The 14,395-nt window shown below is 36.4% G+C and overlaps 1 protein-coding gene across 2 annotated transcripts in view; it reads right to left on the reverse strand.

Annotated features, from left to right (window-relative positions):
- The window catches only part of LOC136031845 (vang-like protein 2), a 187,967-nt gene that overhangs the window by 123,325 nt on the left and 50,247 nt on the right, over positions 1 to 14,395 (reverse strand). For both annotated transcript variants that reach the window (XM_065711693.1, XM_065711703.1), the window contains exons 4-5: positions 12,711 to 12,962; positions 6,823 to 7,074 (exon numbers count right to left, since the gene is read on the reverse strand). In XM_065711693.1, coding sequence (XP_065567765.1) covers positions 6,823 to 7,074; positions 12,711 to 12,962 — 504 coding nt within the window. The remainder of the gene's footprint in view (positions 1 to 6,822; positions 7,075 to 12,710; positions 12,963 to 14,395) is intronic.

Genomic DNA, 14,395 nt, shown 5'->3' on the forward strand with positions numbered 1-14,395 from the left:
TTCAAGTTGCGTTGAGTCAGGTTATATGCTCATACATTACTTAACAACCATGACATAAGAAGAACCGAACCCAAAATAAGTGTATCCTACAGAAACTCTTAGGGTCCAAATGACCATCAACAAATTCTTGTCAACAACTATTACGCTTCAACCGTCTTTTACACAATCCTGCCATTCAAATTTGAATGGTGCCAAAAATTTCAAATAGCGACATTTCGCAAATAAGATCCAACTTTAACTGAAGCAGATTCAACAAAAGCAATTAGTAACAAAGCTTGAAACACTGCCTCAGAGAAATTCAAAAGAAAAACTTCCCACGTCGGCAGCAAATTCTCATGAAATTGAGCAAGGGAACCATTACTCTGCGGTCTTATTGGTTTTAGTAATAGCACTTCAAAATTATTTCTGGTTATTTTGTTAGAGAGAAATTACTCAGCAAGGGCTGCTATTATTCATGGAGCATAACTTATTGTTTTAAGGTGACGGCCAACCCGTATTTAACAAAAAGTACATTTCAATCCTGTGACCCATCAAAAATAAAATAAATCAAAGAAAAGAAATAGAGTAAAGACAAGTGAGTGGATACCCCTAGACAATATATTTTTTTCCACTGGACTTTATTTCCTTCAAGTTCGAAGAGGGAATGAGAGAATTAAAAAAAATCATAGGAATTAATATAAGGGAGAATGGGAAAATATATTATTTGAACATTTAAGAGATTATATTACAACCAAAAACTCATCACAGTTAAATGCCACCTGAGGCTAAAAAGACATTAAGCCACATAAATATTTCAGTTTTATTTTACTCAAGTGTCACCCCTGCTCGAGGTGTGACCCTCTCCTCAAAGAGTGATAATAAGAGAATAACGCAAAAAAAAATAATAAGAAAAATAATACTGAAAATCTAACTGCAAAAAAAGCTGGAATCACCAATCAATGCAAGACAAAGAAAAGAATGTAAGATTTGACATAATTTATAGAATGTGATTTTGCTGTTTTCTAATATAAGACAGGCCGTTTCCTTATAATAAAGAGTTCAAAATTAAAAAGAAAAGTGAAGATTTGGTAAGTTAATACATTGATAATTAAAGTGTTTAAGAAGGAAAGCTAAGATTAATAACAAGATTTACCAAAGAATAAAAACAGCAAAGTAGAAAAGTGTTAAAAGAATGTCGTAAAACGTTTTTATCCTTTAATACTCAACAGCTGAAAAATAAAAATCCCCAAAAACTCGAAAAAAGCTAAAAAATGTACAGGCTAAAAATGAAAGCGTGGAAGGGTCACGACATAAAAACTCGTTAGTATTTCCTCATAATCTTACGAAGTGATCTCTATAGTCAGATTGATGAATACAGCGTCCTAGGATCTTCAGATAGCCATAGAATATGGCAGGCAAGGCCAGACTGTTCTTTTGAGTCTTTTAAATGTTGATTTTTTGGCGTAGCGGTAAATTTTTTTTTAATAAACTAGATTCAGTTAATAATAACTCAATAGTCGCGAGTCGAAATAGGTAAAATATATCTAAGCGAGCGGATTTAGGTTGGGGAGGAGTCTAGGCCAAAAAAAAATTAAAAATCATTTTGTGCCCTTAAATCATACTGATTTGAAAGCGATCTATTAATTAAGGGTCAAAAAGGTGGGCCATCCAAAAGTAAAACACGTTATATACATGAAAAGTTGTTTTCCGAGTTAGATATTCCACTGAATAAAACAGTTCGTGGTAACGAACTGTAGTAAGGAGCGACCCGGCTCAATAGTAACCAAAACTCTAAAAAATGGAATTTTGATACCAATAGCTACATCAAAAGAATCGCATTTTAATGCTGGTTTTAAATAATCAGCGTATCAGAGAACCCTACTGTAGAAGTTTCGAGCTCCTATCTACAAAAATGTGGAATTTTGCATTTTTTGCCAGAAGGCAGATCACGGATGCGTGTTTATTTGTTTTTTTGTTGTTTTTTTTTTTTTCTTTTTCCCAGGGGTGATCATATCGACCCAGTTGTCCTAGAATGTTGCAAGAGGGCTCATTCTAATGGAAATGAAAAGTTCTAGTGCCCTTTTTAAGTGACCAAAAAAATTGGAGGGCACCTAGGCCCCCTCCCACGCTAATTATTTTCCCAAAGTCAACGGATCAAAATTCTGAGATAGCCATTTTATTCAGCGTAGTCGAAAAACCTTATAACTATGTCTTTGGGGACGACTTACTCCCCCACAGTCCCCGTGGGAGGGGCAACAAGTTACAAACTTTGACCTGTGCTTACATATAGTAATGGTTATTGGGAAGTATACAGGCGTTTTCAGGAGGATTTTTTTGGTTTGGGGGAGGGGTTGAGAAGAGGGGGATATGCTGGGGGAACTTTCCTTCGAGAATTTGTAATGGGAGAAGAAAATTTCCATGAAGGGAGAGCAGGATTTACTAGCATTATTTAAAAAAAACAATTAAAAAATAAAAGTGAAAAAGCTTGTTCAGCTGGAAGTAAGGAACAGCAATAAAACTTAGAACAAACAGAAATTATTACCCATATGAGGGGGCTCACCTCCTTCTAATACATCGCTCTTTACGCTAAAGTATTTTCAGTAATTTCAACTACTTATTCTACGGCTTTTGTGATTCAGGGGGTCATTCTTAATGAATTGGGATAAAATTTAAGCTTTAGTGTAAAGAGCGAGGTACTGACGACGGGGCGAATCCCCTCATATATGTAATAAAAACATGAGAATACAAAAGTTCTTATAGGGACGTGTGGCCGTACCTTATTTTGTAAATAACTCTACTCTAGATAAACTATGGTGGTCATGTCAGTGAACGTGTGGTAAACAGCGATGCAAAAATTTTGAAAATAAGAGCTGGGATTTTTATGGAAACTCCAAATATATACGTTGTCTAGACTGGAGAAACCTGAGAAAAGTTATTCGCACAAAATTCGAAACAAAGCTAATTTATAAGTTACGTAAATCTTTTACCAATAAAAAGATTCGTAAAAAATTAAAAGTTCTAGTTGCCTTTTTAATTAACCAAAAAATCGGGGGGCAACTAGGCTTCGTCCCCCGCTCTTTTTTTCTCAAAATCATTCGATCAAAATTATGAGAAAGCCATTGAGCCAAAAAAAAAATATGCAAATTTCGTTTTGATTATTCCTCTGCGGAGAGCCAAAATCAAAACATGCATTGATTCAAAAACGTTCAGAAATTAAATAAAAAAAACAAGTTTTTTTAACTGAAAGTAAGGAGCGACATTAAAACTTAAAACGCACAGAAATTACTTCGTATATGAAAGAGGCTGCTTCCTCATCAACGCCCCGCTCTTTACGCTAAAGTTTTTTACTGTTTTAAAAAGAAGAATTGAGAGAAAGAGTCAAACTTTAGCGTAAAGAGCGGGGCGTTGATGAGGAAGCAGCCTCTTTCATATACGAAGTAATTTCTGTGCGTTTTAAGTTTTAATGTCGCTCCTTACTTTCAGTTAAAAAAACTTGTTTTTTTTATTTAATTCAACACAAAGAGGCAAATCGATCGGTATAAGCAAGAACGTCCTCATAAAATCCCATGCAAAGATTTTTCTGTCTAAACTGCAGCATTTTGCCCTGTTTGCCAAAGTTGAAATATCGATATTTAGCAGTGTCAGCGAACTTGGGCATGTATTTTAATTGCATAATTGAAAACAATACTGTTTAAATCCAATTTTAAACACTTTTCCCTTCAGTCCTGTGCCTAGTGGGGCGCAATGTGTGGGAAAAGTGCCGCAAAACTTGAGAAAGTTTGAGGACGATTTTCTCGGAATAATGAAAAGTGCATAAACATGTTTTAACATTTGGACGGCTGAGGTGTAACCGTTTTTTTTTTTTTTAAATTCATCTATGAAATCCTTTTTAAATAGGCTATTTTCATAATTTGAAACCCCTTGACCCTGTTGAAGTTTTTCATGTTGCCTCGGAAGGCACGCCGTTTGGGCCTTTTGGTCGTTTTGACTCAGATGAAACTTTAGTCCATCCAATGTCAATTGGGGGTGCGAAGGCACCTGGGGGCACATGGTATGTTGAAAGACCTTCCATCATTATTGGTTTATAAAAGAGTATTAAGAGCTCGACCTCAAGTTCTACGAATATCAGTACTATATGATGCGGTCTTAGGACAAAACATGAGTGGAATTAAAACATGGGAGACACAAACGCTCTTTACCAAAGTTCCTTTCAAACATAGGCCTATCATATGATAGTCAGACTAACACGCATGACCTGCGGCGTAGCATTTTTGTCCGTCAGTATTACAGTACAGAGTGTGCAAATGCGTTAAGTTAACTCTATTACGTGAGCTAACGTTAATGCTAATTTACGTTAAGTTAACGCTGTAAAATTGTGAAAGATATTTATTTATTTAATTGGGATGTCGTTCGTTCCGGTAAAGATTTATGCAATTACAATCAAAGCAAAGAGCTGAAGGCAAGTAATCGATCAATAGCGCCAAAACAAGAGAAATGTTATAGTAGACATATATTTAATGATTAGAGCATGTCTTAATCTACATACTTACCATTAGGTGCCAAACTGATGAGTAAAGAAACTATTATGAATGTGAATGACCTCAAAAAGCAGATACAGGTTGATTATACTGGTACAGTTGATTTTGGTTGGTTCGTAAACCTGCTACTAATAAGATCACAAATTCAAAATTGAAATTACTTCTTTCCTTTTATCAATTGGACGATGAAAATGGTTACAAAAATTTCCAAGTCATCTTAACCAAGATAAACCTTAGAGTACAACTGGATGTTCAAGAAGAGACCATAAAATGGATCTATTTATGAAAAAAAACTGAAAAGCCTATTCAAAAAAAAAAAATTCAAAGAAAAGTAGACAGCTACGTCAAACCACATTCAAGACGTGCAGAAATAAACTAAAATAGCAATTCAAACTTAAAACGAACAAAAATTACCACCAAAGAAACAATGAGAAATAAAGTGACAGAAATCGTACTAGTTGATCAAGTCAACGTTATAACCAACAAAAATTGCCATAGACAGGAGTACGGTTAATGACCCTTGAAACTTCTATTGGCCTGAGTGTCATTTGCATTAAACTGAGAAAAATTTGTATTCTGATCAGTATTGTCGTAAAATCAACAACAGCACAACAGAAAAATTAGTCTTAACAAAGGCTCATAAATAAGGGTGCTGCTGCCTGTCCCCTTCCCTCCGTCCATTAAACCTCTAAGAGACTTGAAAATCATTAGCCTTCCATTGAAAACAATATGTATTTTGGACAGTGTGGTTTTTACTTGTCTGAACGGAAGAACAGAAACAAAAACAAAAGCTAAGAGCTCATATGGCACTTGTGACGAGGTCAAAAGAGCCAAGAGCTCATATGGCATGAACTTTATCAAAATTCTAAGAATCAATAGATTGATTTAAAAGGAAAATCAGAGGCTTAATACCGGCCAGGACTTAAAATAAGTGCTCTGAGACATGAGGTCCTTCTAAATATAAAAATTCATTAAGATCCGGTCACCCATTCGTACGTTAAAAATATCCTCATTTTTTATAATTTTTCCTCTCCCTTCAGCCCCCCTCCGGATGGTCGAATCGGAGAAAACAAATTTATCAAGTCAATTTGAGCAGTTCCCTGACCCGCCTACCAATTTTTATCATCCTAGCACGTACAGAAGAACCGAATTCGCCAAAGCACTGGACCCCCCCCCTAACTCCCCCAAAGAGAACGGATCCAGCCCGGTTATGTCAATCACGTATCTAGGACTTGTACTTATTCAACCCACCAAGTTTCATCCCGACCTATCCACTCTCAGCGTTTTCTAAGATTTTCAGTCCCCCCTAATTCATCCCGATCTCTCCCCTCTACCAAGTTTCATCCCGATCTCTCCACCCTAAGCGTTTTCCAAGATTTCTCGTTTCCCCCTCTAACTCCCCCATGTCACCGGATACGGTCGGGATTTAAAATGAGAGCTCTGAGACACGAGGTCCTTTTAAATATCAAATTTCATTAAGATCCGATCACCCGTTCGTAAGTTAAAAATACCTGATTTTTTCTAATTTTTTTGAATTACCGAATTAGGTTCCCCCCCCCAGCTCCCCCAAGGAGAGTGGATCCGGTCCGGTTATGTCAATCACGTATCTAGGACTTGTACTTATTCAACCCACCAAGTTTCATCCTGATCTTTGCAAAAAGCACCCTTGTTAACAACCTAGATGCACCTAGTGTCTTTTAATTAAGTTCAAAATGCCCCTCAAAATTCCCTGAATGTTTCAATTTAACACCCTTAGCCGTCCCCAGAGATAGTGCAGTTACGCCCTATTACGGCGGCTTGAAAGAATATAGGTGGTTGTCCGTAGGTGACAACAAACGGGTTTAGGAGGCGGTCCAAGAAGTGACCCTGCAGAAGTTGAATGAAGATTCGGTAGCAGGGTTTTCATTAGTCACCTTATTTTTAAGGACAAAATCCCCAAAAAGCTAAAAAGTAGACTCATATGAAGGATACATAAAAATGAACTGGAGCGATGAGTGAATTCTAAAAAAAAAGAGTCAATTAAAGAAAAAGATGGGGATAAAAGTCCCCATTTCCTTCTGTAAATTCTTCCAGAATTACAAAAAAAGAACTTGGAAAGGCACTGAAGTATTGTAAAAACATGAAAAATTTCCTATCTAAATAATTTGAAATCACTCTCTAACGAAATGTCATAATTCTGGCTTAGAGAATGGGTCTATATGGAACTATTGAATCCAGTAATATCTTGTCCTTCTGGTGTAGGGTGCAGCTGTAGTATTATTGCATAAGCACATGATTAACAGGGAACATAAATCTTAAAACCTACCTGATATGTCAAGTTTTCAGGCTGTTCAACCACACGGACTCCAAAGAATAGCCAATAGGAAAATGTGAACACAAAGACAAGTACAAGCACAACACATCGAAAGAGGAAAATTCGCGGCATTGTCGCTCGTGGAGTTCGAATGAAAGCCGCCCATGTTCCGACAACAAGAAGAAAAAGTTTAAAACTAAATGAAATAAGAAGACCGTCGCACTCTGCACCACAAACTGCTTTATCCGGTCGTAAACGTATCACCTAGAAATAAATTAAGCCATTCTAAAACTCCACATAGATTTTGTTTATCAAATGTTAGGGTGATTAGTAAAACAATTGCTTAGGAAGAGGTGCTAGGCATGCATAAGGTATTCATTCTTTTATATACATGAATCCTCTTGAAAAACTAAGAAAGCAGCTTTATTATTCCAACAATAACAATCCTTTACGACACTGTACTGAATAGCCTAAAGATACGATCCCCCACCCTCATCCCTTCCTTGAAAAAAACTCGGATATACTAATGGTAACTTTTGGTTCTTTGTGCCTCTATGAATATATAGATTAACATAATCAACGATCAAATTCGACATATCTCAAAAGATCTTTACATGAACTTGATGTCACTGGAAGTGTTAACAAAACGTCAAATTTTTTATTCGGCCTATTCCAAATCTAAAGGTCCTATTCCCAACAGTTGTAGAATAAAAAAAACACAAAAACGATATTTATATTACCATCACCACGATGCTTTTAAATGTGTATTGACTCTTTTGTACACTCACTGTTTTTGCTTCTTTTTTTCTCTCTCAATATTCTCACGTTTTGTGTACTCAGCTTGAACATTGTTAAGAGGCCATATGGTCCGTGGTTTGATTGTATTTCATTAAAAATGATCAAACTACATGCACAAAAAGTAAGAAAACGGCGAAAGAAACTGCAAATTTACAAGAGGCCGTAAACTCTTTTAACAGTTCTTCCCTTTCAGTAGCTAAAACCACAAACTGACAACAATGATCTTGCAAAAGATGTCTTGCGCTACTATAACTGCTCTTCAATCAGTCAGTAGCAGGGTCAGGCGATTTTTTTGGCAAAGTTTAAACTGAGTATCATCCTTATCTAAGAGAGAAAATATGTATTGGAGAAATAATGTTCTCTTTTTGAACTAACTAGACCAGTGGTTCCCAACCGATTTTGGGTCATGCCCCGCCTAGGCATTTCTAAAATCCTGATACTCCCCTCGTGATATTCAAATTATGTTATCCAAAATTGTACGCGTATTTTTTCGAGTTATCCTCTCGGTATATTTTATGCGAATGAAAACTTTTGTCTGTATGCACACCTCATACAATGCATGACGTCGTTGCAATACTATCATGTATCTCTTTTGCTCTTTAAATGTATGTGAATTTGATGTCCTTTTTAAATTAAAGCTTTAGAGCATTGACAGTCAAGGGTGTATGTCCTGTCCATGACCCAACAAAATATTCCCATGCCCCACCGATGGGGCGTGTGACCCACGTTGGGGATCATGGAACTAGACCTTTACGCACAAAGCCATCGATTTTTAGACGAATTAGTAATACACCAAAATTTTGACACTCGCCTAATAAGATACTTTGTTTTAAAATCAACTATCACAATCATATATAAACCACATTCGCATTTCGAAGACACGAAAAAAAAAATAAACAGGACAATATCATCTAAACATTTCAGCTTAAAAGCAAAATTTGCAAGAAACTGGCTGGACGTTGCATAAAATAGAAAGAATGAAATTGACTCATTGACTATTACTTTCTCGTGTTCAGCCCTGCAATTTCGGATACTAATTTAATTTATTGATCTGTTTGTCCTGACGATAAAGTCCACATTCTGTAATAGTTTCGTAGAGGCTGTTTAGGTCTAAGGATAAAATCTTCCATTTATAAGAACGACAATGCAACCATGCCCAGGCACTGAAATTTTTTGAGGGGCTCTTATAAATTTAGGATGGGAATGGGAATCTTAGAGATTTTTTATGTGATGAGGAGATTCAGAGGATTTCTCGAGGGGAGGGGATAATGGAATCCTAGGAAGGATCCTGTCCCCCCATTCCACCTATAACAAAGTAAAAAAAAAATGTTAATATCATGATTAAACTAAAAGGAAATCATGAATTTTACTATTCCCGAAAAGGGGGACTGGTTTGACTTTACGCAAATCTGTCAAGAGAAAAGAAAAAAGTTATTTACAGTAAGTATTTAAATACGCAGTTTAAAGCAGCAAATTGGCAATTTTTAAAAATTATACTGCCAAAAAATTCAACAAACAAATAAAATTGTTAAAATACCTAGTTTTCTGTAACATTTGGAAAATATTTTTTCAACATGAGATCTCTAGCTCCTAAACCCTTGTCCCCAAAAATGACAAATGAAATTATGGAATTCCGAAAAACATTATAATGACATTTAAAACGTAAAAAAGAAGAGTAGTGAGAGGACTTGAACAGATAACGATCAGAGGAAAACTTGAGAAGCTTTACTATCTTTTTTTCTCAATAATATAGGGGGCAAAAGTTTTTTCCATATCTTGAAAAAAAACAGTGAAGGAAGAACACGGTAGGTGCAGGCTGAGGTGCAGGCAGCTTTTTTTGTTAGTTATTTAGGTACTTACGTGTATTATTCAGAACACACTCAATAAGCGAAGTTAGGTTCTTTCGTGAAACAAACTACGATGCAGGTACATTCTAATTAAATATTTTATATATAGAGGAGGTTAGGTTAGGTTAAGTTAGGTATTTGATATAATACACCCCATCCCCCCCCCCTTTAATGTGCAAATATATAGCCCAAACTTTTGATAAAACTAATGAAATAAAACAAAATATGATGAAAATATAATACTTTATTAGGAAAATCCTAAAATTACAACTTAGAATCCTAACCTAACCTTCTGTCTTTGAGTTTTGTCTATGTGGCTATGAAACCGAGTTTTCTCATAAAATGTACCTGCATCGTAGTTCGTTTCACGAAAGAACCGAACTTCATTTATTGAGTGTGTTCTGAATTATGTTATTTTTTGGTGTGTTTAGAAAATGTAATATTTACAACTGCACGTCAACAAAAACGTATGTTTCTCCATCAGTGCAGTAGATATATAAAGTAAATAGTTATAATTGTGTTTATTAATAAAGTATCATATCGTATCGATCAGGCGGAATCCGGACGGGGAGATGGGGAGCGTCTTTTTGGGGAAAATTTTTTTCGTGTAAGCATTTCCTGCAATTAAGCGTGTCCAACCAATAGCTTTTTTTTAAGTGAGTAGAAAGCATGAGATGGCTAGAACACGTTCTGCGGATGAAAAATTGCCGAAGATAGTCCTTGTCAGCCAGCCGTTAGGGGCCAAACGAAAAGCGGGTATGTAAGGGAAATGGGATGTTTCTGGGTGGGTGTAACGAGAGAGACTTTGAATAAATTTGGATGGAAGAGGAGCGTGCGTATCTGTGTTGGCCTCAATGAGCTTGGTGCTACAGTGGGTTGTTAGTTGTAGTAGTAATAGTATGGACTTTTGAAAACTATTCGCATGGCTTTCTTTGGACAGACTTTATCAGATTCGTCAACGTATACGAATCCCTTTAGGAACTTTTAAGTTGAGGCAGAAAATTCTTTAAGGTATGAAAGAACAAGTAAAGCGAACAAAAATTATTCCGTATATGAGGGGGGCTGCCCCTACTTCAACACTCGCACTTAATGCTAAATTCTTAAAAACTCATATACGCACTAATTTCTGTTCCTTCTAAGTTTTGATGTTGCTCCTTACTTTCTGTTGAAAAAACCTGTTTTTTCTAACCTTTTTCAAATCATGCTGGAAGAAATCTTCTTCTCCCTTCGCGTACAAAATTTCCCTAGTGAAAATTCCCCAGGAATCTTTCCTCCCCACGAGAGATCTTCCCGTGGCAAATCCCATATTGCAGACCCCCCCCCCATCCCCAAAAAGCATCAGCAATGTTTTCCAATAAGAAAAACTGCATGTAAACAATGGGCGAGTTGTACAACTTACAGTCCTTTCCTCAGGGGCTGTAGGGGTCATGTGATCCCAAAGGCATATTTATCGGAACTTTCAACTAAGCCGAATCGAATAGCTACCTCAAAATATTGATCAAATGTCTTTAAGTAAAAGAAGGAATGGGATGGGGCTAGTTGCCCTCCAATCTTTTTGGTCAGTAAGAAAACTTGATCATTAACAAGTTGACGATCAGCTACTTGACAAGACGCAGCATAACTTTTTGTAAAGAATTGTATTTCAAAGAGTTGTGAGTGATCAAAAAAAGCCTCCAGCCGTAAATTGTTTTTTCCTGTGATTTTGAATACTGAATTGCAGAACCATCTTGTTCTTTTTGTGCCGTGTTTACATTAATTTAAGCCTTTTTCTGATTAGTGACTATGAGTTTTTTTAAAGAAGAAATTCAACAGATGGTAAAAGGGCTACTCTATTGAAAAACCGTGAATTCAAGCCATGCGTTTTCTTGATACAATTCAGACATTGTTATCCATGTGCCGTTAAACTTTATAACAGGAAACAGTCACTGCGTTATAACTTGCTTCTTTATTGGCTGTTGATAATTATCAATTTAGATATTGAACAATTTAGGTGGGGAGGTACTGGTTTAAAAAGCGTGTAGTAAGCCTCAATTCTTTCCAAGTAGTTTCATAATTTCTTTACATAAATTGTCCAGGCTCTTCATAAAAACGGGAAAAATACCCTTCCAAGAGTGCATCTTCGCTGTGATTGGCCCACACATGTAAGCCCAAGGAGGGGAGAGGTGCATGTACCCGTCCGGACAAAAAATACTCAATTTTTGTCAAACATTTTGGCGTTTCTTGGACGGTCAGCGACTTCTATGTACATTTTCTTTTAACAAACTGTGTGTGATGTACCATTTTTTACTGCCCCCTCCTAAGACAATTTTCGAATGTGCCTGGATTGAATAGTGATGATAATTAGGCCTAGGCCTACTTTCGAAAGTTAAGCATAGCTGACCTCACTAAATTAAGTACTGAGTATGCTGTTGGTGCTGCAGTTATGCGTAGTAGTTTTTTATTGACAAGTGTGGTAATTGAGGCGTAAGGGGGGAGGCTAGGCGTGAACAGGAAACAAAGATTAGTAAGACACTATTTACAATTATTTTCACATAGCTCATTTCATTTCCTTAACTATGGCACTTTGTTTTCTATTCTACCGATTTAGCAGGGAAGAGTAACTCTATATGATAGCTCATCTTTGTTACTATTTCAATTTACAATCTTGTCGCATAAAACATTTAATGCAGAGTTTAACATTATTATAAGAAAAATCTTATTATTTAAACAAAATGTGCAACAACGATTGCTATTTCAGTTTCCAAGGGAAAACCACGACTGCATAAAATTTAAGGGCATACCCCTATTAAAAACAAAAACATTCCGATTCTTGACATATTTTATGAATGTTTAGCCTAGGATGGGGGGGGAGGCTTACTGGTCATGAGCAGCCACATCAATTTTTCAAAGATAGGATGATCCCACACAATTCTTTCGGAGAGGGAAGAGGGTGAAAGGTTTAAAAAACTTTAATTTTTCAAAATATCATCTTTTTGCATATTTCCGTCTTCCCGGCCAGGTAGAAAAAGACCTACCCCGCCAGAAAAAAACCTCCATTCCTAGTCCTCCTCCTCCCTTCCCTGTGGGCGTTTTAGTAAATTCAATGCAAAAAATATAAATTAGATACAAAATATATTGTGGGAAATACGTTTTTAGTTTAGACAGCTGGATTGTATGATACCCCTTCTCTAAAAAGCACCCATACATATGGTGGAGATACATAAAGAGAAAGTTAAGGAAATAGGAAGCAAGAACCAAACGTCCTGCAAAACTTACACCAAATCTTGGCAGAAGTATCATCACAATAGGGCTAAAAAACGCAAACAAGGACATAAAAACGACAATGATTGTGCCAAGATACTTCTGAAGTCTAAATGAACAACTGGAGCTCAAATCTTGAGACAGGTACATTTGACCGTAAGGATCTACGTTAGCTCCGGTTCCATACTTGGAAAGATCCTCAAGCGATCCAGACGCCACCGAAGTAGCCCCTGTAATTGCAGTCGTGTTGTCCGGCCAATGGTCATCCTAAAATAGTTAAATTAAAATTGAAAATAATATATTATTCGGTGGACGCGAAGGCGCTTCATGTTTCACATAAAGCTTGCCAAATTTTCTTTTATAAAAGCCATAGGATTGCTAGCCTATAATTTAACATAGAATCTATCTATTCTGCCTCATGACAAGAAACAAAAGCTTTTTTTTAGCGTAACGATGGCATAAAAACAAGCCCAAAATTATCTATTTCAGGGTGAAGTGTCTAGCAGATATGTATGACCCAAGCTTATTTGTGTATTTATTTTTGGCACAGCTTACATTTCAAATTATAGTTCATGATTATGCTTGCACACGAACTGGAGATTAGGCAAAACATTGCTCCCCTACTGCTCATTTAAGACACCCCCATCCCTAGTAAATTTTCAGAGAATAGACTAAATTATCCCAAATTCCAAATATTCAGTTTTATTTCCTACCGTTTGTCCAAATCTCTTAAAAAGTACTTGGTCTTCGTAAAGTTATTAGGAATTGCATCTGTAAGTACGCCTTTTACGGTGAGCTAACTTTTAAATAATATTTTTGTTGCACTCAAATAACATACCAACCTGTGAAATTTCGATGATTGCAAATAATAAAATAGGTGTTTCAACCCACTATTGGCTATAAATTGTCAGGCAACTCTTAATCATCAAACAGTAATTTAGAGTTTTCGGCCATCAGAAATTAATGAAATTATTGTTTGGTGATCTGAAATCGATCATAATATCATACAGTTCGTGGTAACGAACTGTAGTAAGGAGCGACCCGGCTCAATAGTAACCGAAACTCTAAAAAATGGAATTTTGATACCAATAGTTGCATCAAAAGAATCGGATTTTAATGCCGATTTTAAATATATAAGTTTCATCAAGTTTAGTCTTACCCATCAAAAGTGACGAGCCTGAGAAAATTTGTCTTATTTTAGAAAATAGGGAGAAACACCCCCTAAAAGTCATAGAATCTTAACGAAAATCACACCATCAGATTCAGCGTATCAGAGAACCTCTTTGTAGAAGTTTCAAGCCCCTATCTACAAAAATGTGGAATTTCGCATTTTTTGCCAGAAGACAAATCACGGATGCGTGTTTATTTGTTTTTTTTTTTGTTGTTGTTTTTTCCCAGGGGTGATCGTATCGACTCAGATGTCCTAGAATGTCACAAAAGGGGTCAATCTAACTGAAATTAAAAGTTCTAGAGCCCTTTTTAAGTGACAAAAAATTGGAGGGCACCTAGGCCCCCTCCCACGCTCATTTTTTCCCAATGTCACCGGATCAAAATTCTGAGATAGCCATTTTATTCACCATAGTCGAAAAACCTAATAACTATGTCTTTGGGGACGACTTACTCCCCCGCAGTTCCCGTGGGAGGGGCTGCAAGTTACAGCCTTTAACCTCTGTTTACATATAGTAATGGTTACTGGTAAG

Source organism: Artemia franciscana, chromosome 1, assembly GCF_032884065.1.
Source record: "Artemia franciscana chromosome 1, ASM3288406v1, whole genome shotgun sequence".
Lineage (NCBI taxonomy): Eukaryota > Metazoa > Arthropoda > Branchiopoda > Anostraca > Artemiidae > Artemia > Artemia franciscana.